At 40.5% G+C, this 24356-nt stretch overlaps 1 protein-coding gene across 1 annotated transcript in view; it reads right to left on the bottom strand.

Annotated features, from left to right (window-relative positions):
• Positions 1–24356, bottom strand: part of LOC133560990 (glutamate receptor ionotropic, NMDA 2A-like) — a 317949-nt gene that overhangs the window by 456 nt on the left and 293137 nt on the right. The window contains exons 6-9 of the mRNA XM_061914137.1: positions 23810–23944; positions 23634–23733; positions 17125–17330; positions 3586–3700 (exon numbers count right to left, since the gene is read on the bottom strand). Coding sequence (XP_061770121.1) covers positions 3586–3700; positions 17125–17330; positions 23634–23733; positions 23810–23944 — 556 coding nt within the window. The remainder of the gene's footprint in view (positions 1–3585; positions 3701–17124; positions 17331–23633; positions 23734–23809; positions 23945–24356) is intronic.

Raw genomic sequence — 24356 nt, 5'->3', positions numbered from 1 at the left:
GATGTTCATGTTGATGATAATGATGCTGATGTTTATGATGTACATGCTGATGATGATGATGTTGATGATGTACATGCTGCTGATGATAATGATGTTGATGATGTACATTTTGATGATGATAATGATGATGTTGATTATGATGTTACTGTCGATTATGTACATTTTGATGAAGATGTTGATGATGATGTTGACAATGATAATAATGATGATGTTGATAATGATGATGATAACAATGATGCTGATGTACATGTTGATTATGATGATGATGATGTACATTTTGATGATGATGATGATGTTGATTATGATGATGATAACGTTGATGAGGTACATTTTGATGATGACGATGTTGATGATGATGATGATAATGATAATAATGTTGATGATGTTGATTATGATGATAATGTCGATGATGTACATTTTGATGATGACGATGTTGATGATGATGTTGAAAATGACGATGATAAAGATGATGTTGATAATGATGATGATTATAATAATGTTGATAACGATGATGTACATTTTGATGATGATAATTATGATGTTGATGATAATGATGACGATGTTCATGGTGATGATGGGCATGCTGATGATGTACATGTCGATGATGATAATGATGTTGACGATGTACATTTTGATGATGATAATGATGATGTTGATTATGATGATAATGTCGATGATGTACATGAGGATGTTGATGTTGACAATGATGATAATGATGATGTTGATAATGATGATGATAGTAACGATAATAATGATGCTGATGATGATGTACATGTTGATGATGATAATGATTATGATGTAAATTTTGATGATGATAATGATGATGTTGATTATGATGATGATAATGTCGATGAGGTACATTTTGATGATGACGATGTTGATGATAATGTTGATTATGATGATAATGTCGATGATGTACATTTTGATGATGATGATGATGTTGAAAATGATGATGTTGATAATGATGATGATAATAATGATAATGTTGATAATGATTATGTAAATTTTATGATGATAATTATGTTGATGACGATGATAATGTCGATGATGTTCAAATGATGAGGTTGATGATGTTGTTAATGTTGACGATGTTGAAAATTATGATGATGATGTCGATGATGATGATATTATAGATGATGTCCATGATGTTGATGATCCTGCTGATAATAATGATGCTGATGATGATGTGCATGTTGATGATAATGATGATAATGATGTTGATAATGATGATGCTCATATGATGATGTACATTTTGATGATGATGTTAATGTTGATGATGTTCAAGATGATGAGGTTGATGATGATATTGATGATGGTGTTAATGTTGAAGATGATGATGTCATGGTGATGTTGTTAATGTAAATGATGTTGACAATTATGATGATGATGTCAATGATGATATTGATGATGATGACGATGATCATGTCAATGATGTTCAATTGATGATGTTGTTAATGTTGACGATGTTGAAAATTATGATGATGATGTCGATGATGATGATATTATAGATGATGTCCATGATGTTGATGATCCTGCTGATGATTATGATGTTCATGTTGATAATAATGATGCTGATGATGATGTGCGTGTTGATGATAATGATGATAATTATGTTGATAGTGATGATGCTTATATGATGATGTACATTTTGATGATGATGTTGATGTTAATGTCGATGATGTTCAAGATGATGAAGTTGATGATGATATTGATGATGGTGTTAATGTTGAAGATGATGATGTCATGGTGATGTGGTTAATGTAAATGATGTTGACAATTATGAGGATGATGTCAATGATGATATTGATGATGATATTGTAGAGTTGATGATGTCCATGATGTTGATGATCATGCTGATGATGATCATGTTGATGATGTTCATGTTGATAATGATGCTGATGCACATGTTGATGATTAAAATGATGTTGATGATGATTTTGATAATGATGATGTTCATGATGATGTAAATTTTGATGATGATGATAATGATGTTGATGATGATGTTGATAATGATGATGCTAATAATGATGATGAGTTGCTGTTGATAATGATGAGTTGATGTTGATGACGTTTACAATAATGATATTGTAAATAATGTTCTTGATGATAATGATGATATTGAAGAGTAGATGATGTCCATGATGTTGATGATCATGTTGATGTTCATGTTGACAATAATGATGCTGATGATGAAAATGATGATAATGATGATGATCATGATGATGATGTACATTGTGATGATGATAATGACGTTGATGATGATGTTGATAAAGATGATGAGTTGATGTTGATAATAATGAGGTGATGTTGATAATGATGTTTGCGATAATGATGTTGACAATAATGTTGATGATGATGGTTGACAATGGTGATGATGGTGACGACAATGATAATGAAGTTCATAAAGTTGATGTTGACATAAACTTTATGATGATGTTGTTGATGAGGTCGATGATGTTGATGATGCTGATGATGTTTATAATGTTGAAGATAATGATCATGATGATGTTGATAATGTTGATGTTGATGATATTGATGATGAAGATGATGTCAATGTGGATGATAATGTTGATAATGTTGAAAATTATAATGATTGTTGATAATGTTGAAGATGACGCTGATGATGATGATAATGTTGATAATGATGTTGATGTTGAAAAAGATGATGATGTTGATGATGATAATGATGGTGTTGATGCTGATAATGATGGTGTTGATGATGATAATGATGTTGATAATATTGAAGAAGATGATGATGTTGATGATGATGATGATAATGATGGTGTTGAAGATGATAATGATGTTGATAATGTTGAAAAAGATGATGATGATCATTGTGGCTTGTGCAGCCTTTTGAGACACTTGTGATTAAGGACTATATAAATAAATTTTTATTTATTGATGGATGTTGATGATGATGATAATGATGATGTTGATGATAATGATATTGAAAATGACGATGATGATAATGTTGAGGATGATGAGGATAATTGATAATTATGATATGATGACAATGATGATAATGATGTTAATGATGATGATGTTGATGATAATTATGTCGACAATGATGATGATGTTGATGATGATGATATTAATGACAATAATGTTGATGATAATTATGTTGATAATGATGATGTGGGTGATAATGATGACGATAATTTTGATGGCAATCATGTTGATGGTATTAATGATGATGATGTTAATTAAATTTTTTTGATAATGACGATGATAATGATGTTAATGATGATGTTGATGATGACAATGCTGGTGCTGATGATGATAATGATGACAAGTTTGATGATGATAATGATAATGATAATGATAATGATGTTGATGATGACGATGTTGGTGACGATGATGTTGATTATACAAATTATGTTGATTATAATTTTGTTGATTATGATGATGTTGATGATAATGATGTTAATGATGATAATAATATTGATGATGTTGATGATAATGATGACAATAATATTGATGACAATGATGATGATGTTGATGACGATGATGTTGATGATGTTAATGATAATTATGTTCATGATGATGATGTTGATGATAATGATGATGATGCGGCGGGTACATCACCTTCTCCCACTTCCTTTCGCTGTTCAGCACGATGACCACTAATTTGGGGTTGGCCTGGTAACCATCCGGGGTAAAGGAAAGATCTCTGCCCTCGTTCCACACGTGCATCATGTGCCTGATAAACACACACACACACACACACACACACACACACACACACACACACACACACACACACACACACACACACACACACACACACACACAGAGAGAGAGAGAGAGAGAGAGAGAGAGGGAGGAGTGTTGAAAAGTTGAGGTTGTTATTTGCGTGTGTGTGTGTGTGTGTGTGTGTGTGTGTGTGTGTGTGTACGTGTGAACATGTGTGCACGAGAGCGCATAACTTTGAAATAACAAGTTAAGCGCTCTGTAATCACTGCGGGAGTGAGAGGACCTCTACGAATCGATGGTGCCTTCACACGCAGTGTCTGTGTACGCGTGTGTACGTGTGTGTGGTGTGTGTGTGTGTGTGTGTGTGTGTGTGTGTGTGTGTGTGTGTGTGTGTGTGTGTGTGTGTGGGAGGGGGACAAGTCAGAGGGCGCATATCTCACCCATCAACACTCAGCATTGATTTCTGAGAGTCAAAGCAGGCTGACTGAAACAAACAAACGCATACACACACGCACGCACACATGTGTGTGTGTACACACACACATTTCCTTCACGCCAACATGCACACACAAATTTAGCGGAGTGAAGCAGCAGAGGCGAGAGAAGGCAGCATAGTAGTATTAGAACACGCTCCTCACTCCTCCCAGAGGGACACAAATAAAGCCAACCAGATCTGACCAAAGTCCACCTTGTCCGAAACCCAACCAAAGACAGGAAAGTGGGTGTACTTTAGAGCAGTGGTCCCCAACCACCGGGCCGCGGTAGAATTTTTTATTAATTTGTTTTAACTTAAATTTTTTTTTTTTTTTTATTAAATCAACATAAAAAACACAAGATACACTTACAATTGGTGCACCAACTCAAAAACATCCCTTTTTCATGACAAAATCCTCCCGTTTTCATGACAAAAATAAAAAAATAAAAATAAAAGCCCCCCCCCTCCGCCGGGCCGCAGGAAAAATTATCAAGCGTTGATTTATTTAGGTTTTTTATCCATCCATCCATCCATTTTCTACCGCTTATTCCCTTTCGGGATCGCGGGGGGCGCTGGCGCCTATCTCAGCTACAATCGGGCAGAAGGCAGGGTACACCCTGGACAAGTCGCCACCTCATCGCAGGGCCAACACAGATAGACAGACAACATTCACACTCACATTCACACACTAGGGCCAATTTAGTGTTGCCAATCAACCTATCCCCAGGTGCATGTCTTTGGAGGTGGGAGGAAGCCGGAGTACCCGGAGGGAACCCACGCAGTCACGGGGAGAACATGCAAACTCCACACAGAAAGATCCCGAGCCTGGATTTGAACCCAGGACTGCAGGAACTTCGTATTGTGAGGCAGACGCACTAACCCCTCTGCCACCGTGAAGCCCTAGGTTTTTTTTATATATTTATTTATTTATTTATCATTGAAAATGGATTTTTTTTGGGTTGGTGCACTAATTGTAAGTGTATCTTGTGTTTTCTATGTTGTTTTAATTTAAAAATAAATAAATAAATAATAATATAATAATAATAATACAAAATTCTTCTGGGGCCGGTGGTTGGAGACCACTGCTTTAGAGTAGTCAGTGTGTAGATTGAAAATGAGTCAATATTATCGTATCAATATCTGATAACACAAATGGCAAGATAATTGTGCCTCGCCTGCAGTCGAGCAAGGCGGTGGCGGCGTACACGAGTGCTGACTGCCTTTGGGAGCTGCGATTCGCTGAGGATGAATTCCAACATGTACCGTGACAATCGTGAAACAGAAAGTGGGCAACATGCGGCCTAAACACACCTCCAAGAGGACGAGTGCCTTGCTGAAGAAAATGAAGGTGACGGACAGGTATGTCACTCGTGCAGCCCCAGACCATGATGCTACCACCACCATGCTCGACAGTAGGTTGGACAACTATTTTGCTACTCACTTCTGTTTCAATTCAGCTCCCCGTGGCCAGCCTCACTCGTGTTGGAATTTATATTTCTCCTAAATGGACCAGAGCTCCCCAGTGCCAGTGTCACTCGTGCACGCTACCATCAACGTGATTGGCTGGAGGTAAGAAGCCATTATCTTGCTACTCACTTGTCTAGGAAAATCGTATTTCCCCTTAATGAACCACAGCTCTCTGGCACTCGTGTATGCTACCAACACCACGCTTGATAGTAGGGAAAAACCCAATTATTTTGATACTCAGTTATGTTGGAGTTCATACAGTATATCTTCCTAATGAACCACATCACCCCAGTGCCGGTGGCACTCGTGCATGCTACCAACACCTTGATTGACAGTAGGCAAAACCCAATTATCTTGCTACTCACTTATGTTGGAGTTCATACAGTATATCTTCCTAATGAACCACATCACCCTAGTGCCGGCGGCACTCGTGCATGCCACCAACACCACGTTTTACAGTAGGCAAAAACCCAATTATTTTGATACAGTACATCTCCCGAATACCACATCACCCCAGTGCCGGCGGCACTCGTGTATGCAACCAACACCACACTTGACAGTAGGCAAAACCCAATTATTTTGCTACTCACTTATGTTGCAGATCATACAGTACATCTTCCTAATGAACCACATCACCCCAGTTTTGGCAGCATTCGTGTAGGCTGCCAACACTACGCTTTTACAATTATCTTGCTACTCACTTATGTTGGAGTTCATACAGTATATCTCCCTAATGAACCACATCACCCCAGTTTCGGCGGCACTCGTGTATGCTACCAACACCACGTTTTCCAGTAGGCAAAAACCCAATTATTTTGATACAGTATATCTCCCGAATTAACCACATCACCCCAGTGTAGGCGGCACTCGTGCATGCTACCAACACCACGCTTGACAATAGGTAAAAACCCAATTATTTTGTTACACAGTTATGTTGGTATTCATACAGTATATCTTCCTAATGAACCACATCACCCCAGTTTAGGCAGCACTCGTGTACGCTACCAACACTACGCTTTTACAATTATCTTGCTACTCACTTTGGAATTTATACAGTATATCTCCTGAATGAACCACATCACCCCAGTGCCGGAAGCACTCGTGCATGCTACCAACCCCTTGATTGACAGTAGGCAAAACACAATTAACTTGCTACTCACTTATGTTGGAGATCATACAGTACATCTTCCTAATGAACCACATCACCCCAGTTTCGGCAGCACTCGTGCATGCTACCAACACCACGCTTGACGGTAAACAAAACACAATTATCTCGCTCCTATGTCTTGCCAGATATTCAAACAAGAATGTTTGTGTGTTGACTCATTTTCCACCTCTACTGTTAAAGAAGCTTCACACTGACTACTCCAAAGTATGTTACTTGCAGTATTTTACGACTCAAGTATTTGTGGGAAAGCGCCCCCAAAAGTGTAAATAAAGAAGTGAAAGAGGCTTTTCCTCAGTTTCTGTGATACGCAGTGTCTTTTTTTGTGGGGGGGGGGGGATAATAAAAAACAACAAGTGCTCGGGGTGATCGCGCCTCTCCATTAAACGCAAAGAACTTCCAAATTTACGACAGGACGGCGCCCGGGAAGCCAACACAAACGCCGCCGATACATCAGCGTAATTGTCAACAGATGGCGCTCTTTTTTTGTCGCCAAAAAGCGGTTTGGACAATATGCAAATTGAGCGTGATAAGTTAGCGCGACAAACGACGCGGCAGTGACAGGTGGGGTGGGAGGTGGGGGGAGTGGGGGCAGGGGGGTGTTAAAGGAGTAATATTGGATCAAGCTGTCAGCGCCGGCGATATTGAAATATGCTTTGATGTATGTTAGCACGTGCTAATAGGGGAGGCGGCGGGAATATCGGGCTCGTTTTAATCCCGCAGCTCATAAGTCAGCGTGGACTCGAGCACATTAGGAACCTGACTCTCGCGGCGATGACGTCAATCTGAAATTGCGTTTAGGACAAAAGACTCACGAGGCGACTGCGGACCGTCAAACGTTCGACTTGCAGATTAATTGTGAATTTTCATATTGGTCGAAATGTCTGTTACACAGGAAGTCAAGAGCCCGGCGGGCCACATCTGGCTCGCCAGAATAGGCTTGATGAAATCATCAAAATAAGGTATGCAGGGCGATAAGGCCTTTTATCAATATTTCACCAGACTGAATGGCCTTGATACTCCTGATATCCTCCTGTCAACTCCTGTTAGCTCGGATTCAAACTCGGATTTCAGCGACGTAAGCGATTCAACAGATTACGCATGTATTGAAACAGATGGTTGGAGTATGAAAGTATTGAAGAAGAAACTGAAGCTATTGAGCGAATTCATAGCCATAGCATGGCCGAATAGCTGCGTTAGCATCGCCGGTAAAATGTGCGGACCAAACGATGAGGACTTTCGCATCTTTTGACACTGGAGCAACTTAAATCCGTCGATTGGTAAGTGTTTGTTTCGCATTAAATGTGGGTGGAAGGAAACGTAATATAGTTGCAAATGCATCTGCAGGTTATCCATACATCTCTGTGCCATGTCTGCTTTAGCACCGCCGGTAAGTAGCATGTTAGCATCGATTAGCTGGCAGTCAACATCAACAAAACTCACCTTTGTGATTTCGTTGATTATCGTTGCAAATGCATCTGCAGGTTATCCATACATCTCTGTGCCATGTCTGCTTTAGCACCGCCGGTAAATAGCATGTTAGCGTCGATTAGCGTAGCATGTTAGCAGCAATTAGCTGGCAGTCAACATCAACAAAACTCACATTTGTGATTTTGTTGACTATCGTTGCAAATGCATCTGCAGGTTATCCATACATCTCTGTGCCATGTCTGCTTTAGCACCGCCGGTAAATAGCATGTTAGCATCGATTAGCGTAGCATGTTAGCATCGATTAGCTGGCAGTTAACATCAACAAAACTCACATTTGTGATTTTGTTGACTATCGTTGCAAATGCATCTCAATCAATGATCAATCAATCAATGTTTATTTATATAGCCCCAAATCACAAATGTCTCAAAGGACTGCACAAATCATTACGACTACAACATCCTCGGAAGGATATCCATACATCTCTGTGCCATGTCTGCCTTAGCATCGTCGGTCAAATGTGGAGACACTCCGGCACATTCAATGGGGGTCTGGCGGAAGACACTTTCGCATCTTGAGGCCAGTGGTGCAACTTGAATCCCTCCCTGCTAGTGTTGTTATGTAACAGGGTCAATTACGTCTTGTAAATAATTTATTTTCTAATGTTTTATTGTTGTTATAATTACACAATATGTGTAAGTTACATGTAAATACCTGAATATTGTTTGATGTTTTGTCAATGTGGAACCATTGTTTCGTTTGGTTGGTAGAGTGGCCGTGCCAGCAACTTGAGGGTTGCAGGTTCGATTCCCGCTTCTGCCAACCGAATCACTGCCGTTGTGTCCTTGGGCAAGACACTTTACCCACCTGCTACCAGCGCCACCCACACTGGTTTAAATGTAACTTAGATATTGGGTTTCACTATGTAAAAGCGCTTTGAGTCACTAGAGAAAAGCGCTATATAAATATAATTCACTTCACTCACTTCACGTTGTCCCTCCTACTGCAATAATTACTGTGACACCTGTCTTTTTATATGCGTTAGACACGCCCTCCAACTTCCCTTTTTGTCTACGATAACGGGAGAGGTAGGCGTCCATGCGACGACGGAAAATATTTTGTCTTGTTAGGAACTTTAATTCATTTCTTGTTCATTATTATATTTGTGTAGGGGCTCGACGATGTTTGATGACAATTGTATTCTGTGTTATCAGTAAAGTGTAGTGGAGAAACCCATGGTGTCGGTCGTCTTCATAAACAACACACAACGCAGAGGAAAAGACCACCGGTTACACTTACACCCTCCGACAAAAACACCGTCGAGGCACGATGTCTCCAAGGTTCCAAAAAATAGGCAAAAAAACGGAAAATAACAGAGCTGAGACCCGGTGTTTGTAATGTGTTGAAAATGAAAATGGCGGGTGTGTTACCTCGGCAACGTCACATTCTGACGTCATAAACAGGAAGGCGTTTAATTCGCCAAAATTCACCCATTTAGAGTTCGGAAATCGGTGAAAAAAAATACATGGTCTTTTTTCTGCACCATCAAGGTATATATTGACGCTTACATAGGTCTGGTGATAATGTTCCCCTTTAAATTGCCTTTCAAATGTCTATTCTTAGTGTTGGGTTTCATCAAATAAATTTCCCCAAAAAATTCAACTTATATAAGTTTTTTTCTTTCTTTATTATGCATTTTCAAGAATACGTCATGTTGTTTAAATAGCTTCCATCGCGAAAAACAGAAAGGCGTTTAATTCGCCAAAATTCACCCATTTCGAGTTCGGAAATCGGTTACAAAAAATAGATGGTCTTTTTTCTGCACCATCAAGGTATATATTGATGCTTACATAGGTCTGGTGATAATGTTCCCCTTTAAATTGCCTTTCAAATGTCTATTCTTGGTGTTGGGTTTCATCAAATAAATTTCCCCCCAAAAATGCCACTTATATAAGTTTTTTTCCTTCTTTATTATGCATTTTCAAGAATACGTCATGTTGTTTAAATAGCCTCCAGCGCGATCAACAGAAAGGCGTTTAATTCGCCAAAATTCACCCATTTAGAGTTCGGAAAATCGGTTACAAAAACAGATGGTCTTTTTTCTGCACCATAAGGTATATATTGACGCTTACATAGGTCTGGTGATAATGTTCCCCTTTAAATTGCCTTTCAAATGTCTATTCTTGGTGTTGGGTTTCATCAAATAAATTTCCCCCCAAAAATGCCACTTATATAAGTTTTTTTCCTTCTTTATTATGCATTTTCAAGAATACGTCATGTTGTTTAAATAGCTTCCATCGCGAAAAACAGAAAGGCGTTTAATTCGCCAAAATTAACCCATTTAGAGTTCGGAAATCGGTTAAAAAAATAGATGGTCTTTTTTCTGCACCATCAAGGTATATATTGACGCTTACATAGGTCTGGTGATAATGTTCCCCTTTAAGGGCGCCGCCCTCAAACTGGTTCCGGTCGTACCGAGCCGACAGGAGTTTTTGTGTAAAAATAGACAGTTTTATTTATGTCTTCCCCAGCTCTCCCGTCCAAAGGCAAAACCTAGTAACTCACTTCTAGCCGATTTTGAGAAAACAAAGGAAAACCGATCTGTCTCGATGCTCTCTTACAAAGATCTACAAAGTCGTCAAACGTGTAGATGTTTTCTTGAGCTTTCATTTTCTTGCCGATCGAGCCATGGATTGAATTTGCTCTCATGAACGTGTGGTGTGCCCTTTGTCCAGATATTTTATTACCATCTCGGGTGGGCCCCATTCTGCGTTTGCACATTGGGCAAGAGCCGTGTACAGCGTCCAGTTTTTATTTGGACCTCCACAGGGCGGCATAGCTCGATTGGTAGAGTGGCCGTGCCAGCAACTTGAGGGTTGCAGGTTCGATTTCCGCTTGTGCCATCCTAGTTACTGCCGTTGTGTCCTTGGGCAAGACACTTTACCCACCTGCTCCCAGTGCCACCCACACTGGTTTAAATGTAACTTAGATATTGGGTGTCACTATGTAAAGCGCTTTGAGTCACTTGAGAAAAGCGCTATATAAATAAAATTCACTTCACAATTCACTTCACTATCTGCCCAAAAGAGTATGCAAGGGGAAGAATCATATATACATATATATATGTATGTATGTATGTATGTATATAAATGTATATACATATATACATATATATATATATATATATATATATATATATATATATATATATATGTATCTACATATATATATATATATATATATATATATATATATATATATATATATATATATATATATATATATATATATATATATGTATATACATATATATATATATATATGTATATACAGCCTACAATTTGTGCATGCGCCTTTAAATCCGTTCGTGTACAAGACTGCAAGGGTTGAGTGGATGCTCAAACACAAACACACCATGTGTGTGTGTGTGTGTGTGTGTGTGTGTGTGTGTGTGTGTGTGTGCCACCCACAGAACCCAGCAACAAGGAAAGGAGAACAAAGCTGCTTAAATTCGGATTGTGTTCACTCATGTGAAGAGTACTCACGCACGTACGCACACACAAAGATGACACAGAGGACTTCAAGGGCTCTTAACTCTAATAAAACCAATGACAAGTATCGATGACATAACTCCTTATAAGAGTACCGTATTTCCTTGAATTGCCGCCGGGTATATAGTATGCGCCTGCCTAGGATTACTGCCGGGTCAAACTCGATTCGCCAAATATTATTTTTATCAGCGCATGCCTAGAATTTCCACCGGGTCAAACTCGTCACGTCATGAGTGACACTTCACCTATTGTAATTTTCAGAATGGAGGAGGCTGATTTCAATCATTTGAAATCGCACAAAGGGAAGAAGATTAAGAGCTATTTAGTAGGATTTAAGGTCCAAGCTATTGAATATGCTAAAAAGAAAAGTAAGCAGCTATGTTTTTTTAATATACCATAGCTGCGTGTGTCAAATATGAGTCGTTAAATGACGCCCGCCTCCTGGAGGTAGAGGGCACTAGTGATCCTTCTTGCGACTACTCGGCTGCAGAAGAAGTGACAACAAGCAGCGATTGTTTATTTTTTCCTCTCGCTTGCACTTTTAACATGGAGGATTACATATCTAAAATAAAACAGTTTTCTAAACTGGACTTTCAATTGAAGCAGGAGGTAATAAAGGAAGGGACAACTAACATTGTCTTTTCTTTTTCTTGGATGTTTCTGAAAGTGCTACTACTACTACTACTACTAACACTACTAAAACTGCCCCTTTGTCAAGGACAGAGGGGGGGGGGGGAGCTGAGTTTGGATTGAGTTTGGTTTGTGTCAAGTTTGAGCGCGTCAGGGTTTTTATTTGATTGATAATTGATAATAAGGGGCGGCATGGCTCGGTTGGTAGAGCGGCCGTGCCAGCAACTTGAGGGTTGCAGGTTCGATTCCCGTTCCCGCCATTCTAGTCACTGCCGTTGTGTCCTTGGGCAAGGCACTTTACCCACCTTCTCCCAGTGCCACCCACACTGGTTTAAATGTAACTTAGATATTGGGTTTCATTATGTAAAGCGCTTTGAGTCACTAGAGAAAAGCGCTATATAAAATATAATTCACTTCACTTCATAATTACAGTGGTTGGCGGAAGCCACCCCAACCTCAAAAGAGGATGCCGATTCAGTAATTAAATGTTTTGTAAATGATCCAATACCCCGACATGGTTTCCCCAAAAAGATTAGGTTAAACAATGGCAACCATTTAAAAATTAAAGCTGCAAGCAGCGTTGGTCGGGTCCGCCTTTGGCTGCTGCCCCCGAGACCCACGGCCGGATAAGCGGTAGAAGACGCCTTGGTGCCAATATTTTGAGAATCTAATGCATTGTGAAAGTAATGCAGTTATTGTATTGAAGTGAAAATATCAAACTTCTTGTTGATTTTTGCTAAAGTATGTTCATTATTAAAATGTAGGTCTAAATGAGACCTACATAGTGGTTTTTGTTTCATGTCTCTTTGACATTCCTACCGGAAGTTACAAGCAGTTTTGTCTGTGTTTTCTTCCTAGGAGCAGTATGTCTGTGTTTTATTCCTAGGGGGCGCTAGAGCACAAGTTTGAGTTTTGGGGTTTTTTTTTTTTTATTAGCTCGCAATTGTTGCCAGTCCTGATGTGTGTGCCAAGTTTGGTGAGTTTTGAAGCATTGTAAAGGGGTCAAATTACAGATGAAAGAGGCAAAAATGACATTTTTTAGGAAAATTTGCGCGGGTGTTCTTTGAAGGCACGTAAAATCAAAACCGGAGCAGTAATCAAAACTCTGATCTATGCTTTTAATCAGAAGGGTCCAAACTTTCTCCTGTGCGAGTTTGAAGCCGAAACGACAAACGCACTCGGAGGAGTTTTCGTTTAAAAAAGGTGACGGGTTTTCACAAAACTTTTATTTTGAAGGGGTAATTGCCAACTTCCTGTTGATTTTTTTCAGCAGGCTGTCAATTATTAAAATGTAGGTCTAAGTGAGACCTACATAGAAGTTTTTGTTTCATGTCTTTGCGGCATTCCTATTGGAAGTTACGAGCAATTTTGTTTGTGTTTTCTTCCTAGGAGCAGTTTTTTCTGTGTCTTATTAAAAAAATTGCGCTAGAGCGCATTTTGTGATTTTGGGGTTTGTTTTTTTCATTAGCTCGCAATTGTTGCCAGTCCTGATCTGTGTGCCAAGTTTGGTGAGTTTTGAAGCATTGTAAAAGGGTCAAATTACAGATGAAAGAGGCAAAAATGACATTTTTTAGGAAAATTTGCGTGGGTGTTCTTTGAAGGCACGTAAAATCAAAACCGGAGCAGTAATCAAAACTCTGATCTATACTTTTAATCAGAAGGGTCCAAACTCTCTCCTGTGCGAGTTTGAAGCCGAAACGACAAACGCACTCGGAGGAGTTTTCGTTTGAAAAAAGGTGACGGTTTTTCACAAAACTTTTATTTTGAAGGGGTGATTGCCAACTTCCTGTTGATTTTTTCTGCAGGCTGTCAGTTATTAAAATGTAGGTCTAAGTGAGACCTACATAGAAGTTTTCGTTTCATGTCTTTGCGGCATTCCTACTGGAAGTTACAAGCAATTTTGTTTGTGTTTTCTTCCTAGGAGCAGTTTTTTCTGTGTTTTATTAAAAAATTGCGCTAGAGCGCATTTTATGATTTTTTTTTTTTTTTTTCATTAGATCGCAATTTTTGCCAGTCCAGATGTGTGTGCCAAGTTTGGTGAGTTTTGAAGCATTTTAAGGGGGTCAAATTACAGCGCAAAGAGGCAAAAATTGCATTTTTTGCGAACATTTTATTTTGAAGGTGTTTTTGCCAACTTCCTGTAGATTTTTGCTGAAAGAAGTGAGTGTATGAAAATTGGGTCTAAGTCAGACCTACATAGCAGTTTTTGTTTCATGTCGCTATGACATTCCTAACAGAAGTGACATGCAGTTTTGTCTGTAATTTTTTCCTGGGGGGCGCTAGAGCGCAATTTTCATTTTGGGAGACTGATTGCTTAATATGTTGGGAAGGTTTGCTATACCGACGTGTGTGTCAAATTTGGTGAGTTTTGAAGCATGTTAAGGGGGTCAAATTACAGCGCGTAGGTGCGGAATAATAATAAAACACAGCAGTTTCAATAGGGTTCTTGTCCCATGGAGTCCTTTGCAATGGGCCTGCGGACCCTAATAAAAACTCATTAAGCCTTGGTCGAAAAGGCTTTCGGACTAGAAAATAAGTTCATCCCCAGTCCCAAGGTAATGTTGAAAAGGATGAACCAAAAGATCAAAACAAATTGGCTAAAATCCGTGCACAGACCAAATTTAATTTGTTTGACATGTTGCCGTTAGCGTTAGTGATCATTCAAATGTCCCTACTGTTTTTTGCGCTTTTGAATTTTTCTCCATCGAGACTAGAGACTTTTTAAAACTGAAGAAAGATAAGGAAGACTTCTTTAAACAAGTTATTAAGGAGCTGTGCATGGACTTCATTTATAAGTAAAGGTAAGACCATAATAACCTTTTTTTATTATTAAATGTGCTTTTCATGATGGTATCCTAACATCACACTCAAATTTATAAGCGCAGGCCTAAATTTACCACATGCCTTTGGTAAGCTCTGGAGTGAGAAAAGGTTTTAAAATAATTAGCGCCCCGGCGGCAATTCAAGGAAATACGGTAGTACGTTCCATTTCCTTGAATTAGGATTTTTGTCAAAAATTTGGAGCGGTCAGCAATAACCAAAACATTCTTTTCCTGAAATTGGGATTTTTTTGGGGAGGAGAAAATGATGTACTGTCAGCAAAGAAAAAAAAAAGGCAATAAGCAATACAGGTGCTGGTCATATTATTAGAATATCATGAAAAAGTTGATTTATTTCATTAATTCCATTTAGAAAGTCAAACTTGTAGAATGTATACATTCATTCCAAACAGACTGATACATTTCAAGTGTTTTTTGCCAAAAAGAAGATGATTATAGCTGACAACCAATGAAAACCATACATTCTCGGAAAATTACAATATGGTGAAAAAGTCAGATATTGAAGACACCTGGTGCCACACTCAAATTAGCTAACTAACTCAAAACACCTGGAAAAGCCTTTAAATGGTCTCTCGTTTTGATTCTGTATGACACACAATCATGGGGAAGACTGCTGACTTGACAACTGTCCAAAAGATGACCATTGATACTTTAAAGAAGGAGAGCAAGACACAAAAGGTCATTGCCAAAGAGGTTGGATGATCCCAGAGCTCTGTGTCCAAGCACATTAATAGAGAGGCGAAGGGAAGACAAAGATGAGGTAGAAAAAAGTGTACAAGCAAGAGGGATAACCGCGCCCTGGAGAGGATTGTCAAACAAAACCAATTCAAAAATGTGGGGGAGATCCACAAAGAGTGGACTGCAGCTGGAGTCAGAGCTTCAAGAACCACCACGCACCGACGTATGCAACATATGGGCTTCAGCTGTCGCATTCCTTGTGTAAAGCCACTCTTGAATAAGAGACAACGTCAAAAGCGTCTCGCCTGGACTGCTGCTGAGTGGTCCAAAGTTATGTTTTCAGATGAAAGTAAATGTTGTATCTCCTTTGGAAATCAAGGTCCCAGAGTCTGGAGGAAGACAGGAGAGGCACAGAATCCACGTTGCCTGAAGTCCAGTGTCAAATTTCCACAATCCGTAATGGTCTGGGGTGCCATGTCATCTGCTGGTGTTGGTCCACTGTGTTTCCTGAGGTCTAGGGTCAATGCAGGAGTCTGCCAGGAAGTTTTAGAACACTTTATGCTGCCTGCCGCGGACGAATTTTATGGAGGTGAAGATTTCATTTTCCAACATGACTTGGCACCTGCACACAGTGCCAAATCTACCAGTACCTGGTTTAAGGACCATGGTATCCCTGTTCTTGATTGGCCTGCAAACTCACCTGACCTTAACCCCATAGAAAACCTATGGGGTATCGTGAAGCGGAAGATGCGAGATGCCAGACCCAACAATGCCGAAGAGCCGAAGGCCACTATTAAAGCAACCTGGGCTCTCATAACACCTGAGGAGTGCAACAGACTGGTCGACTTTATACCACGCCGTATTGCTGCAGCAATTCAGGCAAAAGGAGCTGCAACTAAGTATTGATTGCCGTACATGCTGAAACACATTTCTAAAAAATATTTTTTGGTACTAGTCGTAACTAATATTCCAATTTTCTGAGATACTGAATTTGGGATTTTCAGTAATTGTCAGTACTAATCATCAACATTTAAAGAAATAAACATTTCAAATATATCACTATATGTGTAATGAATTGATATAATATGTAAGTTTCACGTTCTGAATATAATTACTGAATTAAATAAACGTTTTCATGATATTCTAATAATATGAACAGCACCTGTATATGAGCGACGTATTCAGAGGCGCGGTACCTGCGCAGGGCGCTGGGCGGCAGTTTCCCCGGGCTGCGGTCGGACGGCGTGCTGAAGCAGCTGCTCTGGGCCTCCGGCAGTTCGCCTTTCTCCCGCAGCATGGCGGTGGCGGCGGACAGGATGATGTCCACCCCGTCCTGCATCCGCGTCTCCAGCGGATACTCCCACTCGTCGTAGGACACGGAGATCATTCCCAGAGGAAAGGCCTGGGATGGAATAAAGGTCTCATCAAATGGACATTTGGGATGTATTATTTAAATAAATAAAAAAAGAATACAAATGTTTTAGTCGGGATATACAAACCCTGTAGGAAATTGTGTTCGATGTAAATATAAACAGAATACAATGATTTGCAAATCCTTTTCAAGCCATATTCCATTAAATATTCTACAAAGACAACATATTTGATGTTCAAACTCATAAACTGTATTTTTTTTTTGTGTGCAAATAATCATTAACGTTAGAATTTGATGCCAGAAGTTGGGAAAGGTGGCAATAAACACTGATAAAATTAAGGAATGCTCATCAAACACTTATATGGAACATCCCACAAGTGTGCAGGCTAATTGGGAACAGGTGGGTGCCATGATTGGGTATAAAAACAGCTTCCCAAAAAATGCTCAGTCTTTCACAAGAAAGGACGGGGCGAGGTACACCCCTTTGTCCACAACTGCGTGAGCAAATAGTCAAACTGTTTAAGAACAACGTTTCTCAAAGTGCAATTGCAAGAAATTTAGGGATTTCAACATTTACGGTCCATAATATCATCAAAAGTTTCGGAGAATCTGGAGAAATCACTCCACGTAAGCGGCATGGCCGGAAAATAACATTGAATGACCGTGACCTTCGATCCCTCGGACGGCACTGTATCAAAAACCGACATCAATCTCTAAAGGATATCACCACATGGGCTCAGGAACACTTCAGAAAACCACTGTCACTAAATACAGTTGGTTGCTACATCTATAAGTGCAAGTTAAAACTCTACTATGCGAAGCGAAAGCCACTTATCAACAACATCCAGAAACACCGCCGGGTTCTCTGGGCCCGATATCATCTAAGATGGACTGATGCAAAGTGGAAAAGTGTTCTGTGGTCTGAAGGGTCCACATTTCAAATTGTTTTTGAAAATGTTCAACATCATGTCAAAGGGGAAGCGAACCATCCAGACTGTTATCGACGCAAAGTTCAAAAGCCAGCATCTGTGATGGTATGGGGGTGCATTAGTGCCCAAGGCATGGGTAACTTACACATCTGTGAAGGCACCATTAATGTTGAAAGGTACATACAGGTTTTGGAACAACATATGCTGACATCCAAGCGCCGTCTTTATCATGGACGCCCCTGCTTATTTCAGCAAGACAATGCCAAGCCACATTCAGCACGTGTTACAACAGCGAGGCTTCGTAGTCAAAGAGTGCGGGTACTTTCCTGGCCCGCCTGCAGTCCAGACCTGTCTCCCATCGAAAATGTGTGGCGCATTATGAAGCGTAAAATACGACAGCGGAGACCCCAGACTGTTGAACGACTGAAGCTCTACATAAAACAAGAATGGGAAAGAATTCCACTTTCAAAGCTTCAACAATTAGTTTCCTCAGTTCCCAAACGTTTATTGAGTGTTGTTTAAAGAAAAGGTGATGTAACACTGTGGCGAACATGCCCTTTCCCAACTACTTTGGCACATGTTGCAGCCATGAAATTGTAAGTTAATGATTATTTTGAAAAAAGAATAAATAGAGTTTATGAGTTTGAACATCAAATATGTTGTCTTTGTAGTGCATTCAACTGAATATGGGTTGAAAAGGATTTACAAATTATTGTATTCTGTTTATATTTACATCTAACACAATTTCCCAACTCATATGGAAATGGAGTTTGTATATACACATACAAACATAGATATCCACACATATACTGTACATATATATATATAGTTGGTTTACATGCAGTCGGCTTTTTGGCCCGCAACCAATTTTTTTTTAGCCCAATGCGGCCCCTTAGGTCAAAAAATGTGGACACCCCTAACCTAGAGGCAGTTTGGCTAAACCTGCTCTCAGTGTTGCTGGAGTGATCGCCAAGAGCCGAAGCGCAAAAAGCCGAGACGAGACTGAGACGGGAACCATGTGGACTCGTCAGACCACAGAACACTTTTCTACTTTGCATCAGTCCATCTTAGATGATCTCGGGCCCAGAGAAGCCGGCGGCGTTTCTGGATGTTGTTGATAAATGTCTTTCGCTTTGCATAGTAGAGTTTTAACTTGCACTTACAGATGTAGCGACCCAACCGTATTTAATGACAGTGGTTTTCTGAAGTGTTCCTGAGCCCATGTGGTGATATCCTTTAGAGATTGATGTCGTTTTTTGATACAGTGCTGTCTAAGGGATTGAAGGTCACGGTCATTGAATGTTGGTTTCCGGCCATGCCGCTTACGTGGAGTGATTTCTCCAGATTCTCTGAACCTTTTGATGATATTATGGAGCGTAGATGTTGAAATCCCTAAATTTTTTTGCAATTGCACTTTGAGAAACGTTGTTTTTAAACTGTTTGACTATTTTCTCACGCAGTTGTGGACAAAGGGGTGTACCTCGCCCCATCCTTTCTTGTGAAAAACTGAGCATTTTTTGGGAAGCTGTTTTTATACCCAATTGATGGAACGTGGACCAACGTGATTCGGTTGAAGCAAAAAAAAAAAGTACCGAATTTGGTACCCATCCCTGGTCCTCAACATAGTACTAAAAACTGTATTGATGTCACTTTAATGGCGCAACACTACTTCACAAGGACGTTCTAGTTCTGAAGTGTCCCATTTAGAACACGGACAACAACCTTCTTACTCGACTTCACAAAAACCACTTAGGTCGGGTTGCCCCATTCTTGGGTCTGCGCGGCCCAGATGAGGACCGTTCTGGTTTTGTCGAACGTGCCTCGGTGCGGACTCCTTGGCCCGACAAACATCTTCAGCGAACAAAAAAGGACGAACCGTCTTTCTTTCCGACAACGTAAACAAATATGTCACCCTCATGTTTCATTCACAAGGTGGGCCCGCAAAGCGTCCAGTCAGCTGCAGCTGCGCCTTGAAAGTGTCCGAAAATGGTGATTGATGCCTGGCAACAAACGACCAGAAGGCGAGCACGCGAGTGCGCGCGTTTGAGCCCGGAGTGCGTCGGAAAAATACGCTGAGGAGGCAATAAGGAGACCGTAAAAGCTGGATTTAATGAATTAACTCGTATTGTTCTTTATTAACGCCACAAGAGGGCAGCATACTACCCGGTATTGATTGGTGTGGTGTTTATGTCCGGTTGCAGACTAACGTAAACAATCCGTCAAGGCGGACTCGGCCAACTAAGTAACCAAGTAACCTTGCAGTTGTCAACACCAACAAAGCAAGTATTCTTTGTTGAAAACACTCAAAACTTAAAATGAAGCTCCATTCTTCCAAAATGTGCTAGCTTGATGCTAATTCATATTGGATTTGCCATTGACAGGCTAGTATTAGCATTAGCGCTTTTTTTCAATGGCGATTTCAACATTATCCGATTGTGGTGGTGAAAACTACAACTGAGATGAATGATCAAACAGCTGGTGCGGAATCAATACAATACGTAGAGTATAAACTCTTTGTGGGGCGCAGCATGAAAAAAAAAAAAAAAGCTACTTCCCAATTAGCCCGTACAGTACTGCCATCCAATGTCTTGGACGTGCAACGGCATTGCGAATGAGACTCAAATGTTGTCATAAGACCAAGTTATAAGCAATGGAGGGCGTGAGAGGCATTAGCATATTAGCATCTTTAGTGTTTGTAAAGAACTATTTTGATGGATACATGCGTACACTTGGGGGGGGGGTTCATGAAAAAAGTATTTCATCAACAAAAAATGTAAGTGAGAGCATACACTTCGGGAGTGGGGGGGTTGCATGAAAAAATGTAAGTGTGAGGAAGATCTAAACAGGAGGGGTGTGGGGGGCGTGAGCGGCATTAGCATAATAGCAAATTTAGTGTTTGTAAATAACTGTTTTGATGCATACAGGAATACACTTCAGGGGGGGTTGCGTGAAAAAATTATGTCATTAAGAAAAATGTAGGTGTGAGCAAAGTCTAAACAATGGGGGGGGGGCGTGAGAGGCATTAGCATAATAGCATATTTAGTGTTTGTAAAGAAGTGTTTTGATGCATACAGGCATAAACTTTGGGAGGGGGGGGGGGTGAAAAAAGTATTTCACCAAGAAAAATGTAAGTGTGAGCAAGATCTAAACAGGAGGGGTGTTGGGGGGGCGTGAGAGGCAATATCATAATAGACTATTTAGTGTTTGTAAAGAACTACTTTGATGCATACAGGCATACACATCAGGGAGGGGGGGGGGGGAGGTTGCATGAAAAAAGACTGTCATCAAGAACAATGTAACTGAGAGCAAGTACTAAACAATGGGGGGCGTGAGAGGCATTAGTATAATAGCATTTTTAGTGTTTGTAAATAACTATTTTGATGCATACAGGCATACAATTCAGGGGGGGGGGTTGCGTGAAAAAATTCTATCATCAAGAAAAATGTAAGTGCGAGCAAGTTCTAATCAATTGGGGGTGGGGGGCGTGAGAGGCATTAGCATAATAGCATATTTGTTGTTTGTAAAGAACTGTTTTGATGCAAACAGGCAAACACTACAGGGTGGTGGTTGCGTGAAAAAAAATGATGTCCCCCAGAAAAATTTTACTGTTAGCAAGTTTCAAGCATCCCCTTTAATGCAATGCTACTTAAATAGAGGGGCGGGCTCCACCTGGGGGAGTGCTGTAAGGGGGGCGGGGGGAAGGCATTAGCACAATACAATTTTTAGCGTTAGTAAAGAACTATCTTGACACTTACAGATAAATAATAAACCTTAACTTCAGGTGGGGGGGCGTGAACAATGTAGTGCTGTAAGGTGTTAGGGATAAGAGGGGGGGCGTGAGAGGCATTAGTATAAGAGCATATTTAGTGTTGGTAAAGAACCATCTTGACACATGCAGCTAAATAATAAATCTTAACTTCAGGTGTGGGGGGGGGGGGTGAGAATGTAGTGCTGTAAGGTGTTAGGGATAAGAGGGCGGCGTGAGAGGCATTAGTATAATAACATATTTAGTGTAGGTAAAAAATTATCTTGACACATGCAGATAAATAATAAACCTTAACCTCAGGTGGGTGGGGCGTGAAAAATGTAGTGCTGTAAGGGTGTTAGGTATAAGAGGGGGGCGTGAGAGGCATTAGTATAATAGCATCTTTAGTGTTGGTAAAGCACTATCTTGACACATGCAGATAAATAATAAATCTGAACTTCAGGTGTCGGGGGACGTGAAAATGTAGTGCTGTAAGGTGTTAGAGATAAGAGGGGGGCGTGAGAGGCATTAGTATAATAGCATCTTTAGTGTTGGTAAAGCACTATCTTGACACATGCAGATAAATAATAAATCTGAACTTCAGGTGTCGGGGGACGTGAAAATGTAGTGCTGTAAGGTGTTAGAGATAAGAGGGGGGCGTGAGAGGCATTAGCATAATAGCATCATTAGTGTTGGTAAAGCACTATCTTGACACATACAGATGAATAATAAACCTTAGCTTCATGTGAGGGGGGGCGTGAAAAATATAGTGCTGTAAGGTGTTAGGGATAAGAGGGGGGCGTGAGAGGCATTAGCAAAACAGCATCATTAGTGTTGGTAAAGGACTATCTTGACACATGCAGATAAATAATAAACCTTAACTTCAGGTGGGGGGGCGTGAACAACGTAGTGCTATAAAGTGTTTGGTATAAGAGGGGGGCGTAAGAGGCATTAGTATAATAGCATCTTTAGTGTTGGTAAGCACTATCTTGACATATGCAGATGAATAATGAACCTTAACTTCAGGTGGGGGGGGAAGGGGGGGGGGCGTGAACAATGTAGTGCTGTAAAGTGTTAGGGATAAGGGGGGATGAGAGGCATTAGCATAATAGCATTTTTTTGTTAGTAAAGAACTACCTTGACACATACCGATAAACAATAAACCTTAAATTCAGGGGGGGGGGGGGGCGGGAAAATGTAGTGCTGTAAGGTGTTAGAGATAAGAGGGGGGCGTGAGAGGCGATTAGCATAATCGCATCATTAGTGTTGGTAAAGGACTATCTTGACACATCCAGATAAATAATAAACCTTAACTTCAGGTGGGGGGGGGCGTGAACAATGTAGTGCTATAAAGTGTTTGGTATAAGAAGGGGGCGTGAGAGGCATTATTATAATAGCATCTTTAGTGTTGGTAAGCACTATCTTGACATATGCAGATAAATAATAAATCTTAACTTCAGGTGGGGGGGGCGTGAAAAATGTAGTGCTATAAAGTGTTTGGTATAAGAGGGGGGGCGTGAGAGGCATTAGAATAATAGCATTTTTAGTGTTGGTAAAGGACTATCTTGACACATGCAGATAAATAATAAACCTTAACTTCAGGTGGGGGGGGGGTGCAAAATGTAGTTCCCCAGGGGGGGGCGTGACAAAATGGTGTACCTCTGGTGTATAGTCGGGGTTTCCGGTGGTGAGACTGGACACAATCCAGATGTAACCGGCTCCAATGAGGCCCAAGGAGCGCGCCTCTTCTAGAATGTACCTGTCAGGGAGTTACACAGCCAGTCAACAAGATAAGACCCCGCCCCCTCGCCAGCTGACGGAAGGCGGCTCCTTACACCGCCTCGTCCTTGGAGCAGTACAGCAGGATGACCGGACTCTGGATCCTCTTGAGGGCGATGTGAGACTTGGAGTTGGGGTCGCCGTCCATAGCGTCCAGCGTGACCACGCTCTGGAGGTCCCAGCGCACAAAGCTGCAAGAGTGGAGCCTTGAAATTAGTTGTATATATAATTTATATAGCGCTTTTCTCTAGTGATTCAAAGCGCTTTACATTGTGAAACCCAATATCTGTGTTAGGTGTGTGTTGGATCCACTATGGACTGGACTCTCTCTATTATGTTAGATCCACTATGGAATGGACTCTCAATATTACGTTAGATCCACTATGGACTGGACTCTCACTATTATGTTAGATCCACTATGGACTGGACTCTCACTATTATGTTAGATCCACTATGGACTGGACTCTCACTATTGTGTTAAATCCACTATGGACTGGACTCTCACTATTATGTTGGATCCACTATGGACTGGACTCTCACTATTATGCTGGATCCACTATGGACTGGACTCTCACTATTATGTTAGATCCACTATGGACTGGA

Source organism: Nerophis ophidion, linkage group LG01, assembly GCF_033978795.1.
Source record: "Nerophis ophidion isolate RoL-2023_Sa linkage group LG01, RoL_Noph_v1.0, whole genome shotgun sequence".
Lineage (NCBI taxonomy): Eukaryota > Metazoa > Chordata > Actinopteri > Syngnathiformes > Syngnathidae > Nerophis > Nerophis ophidion.
This window is presented reverse-complemented; position numbering and strand designations above follow the sequence as displayed.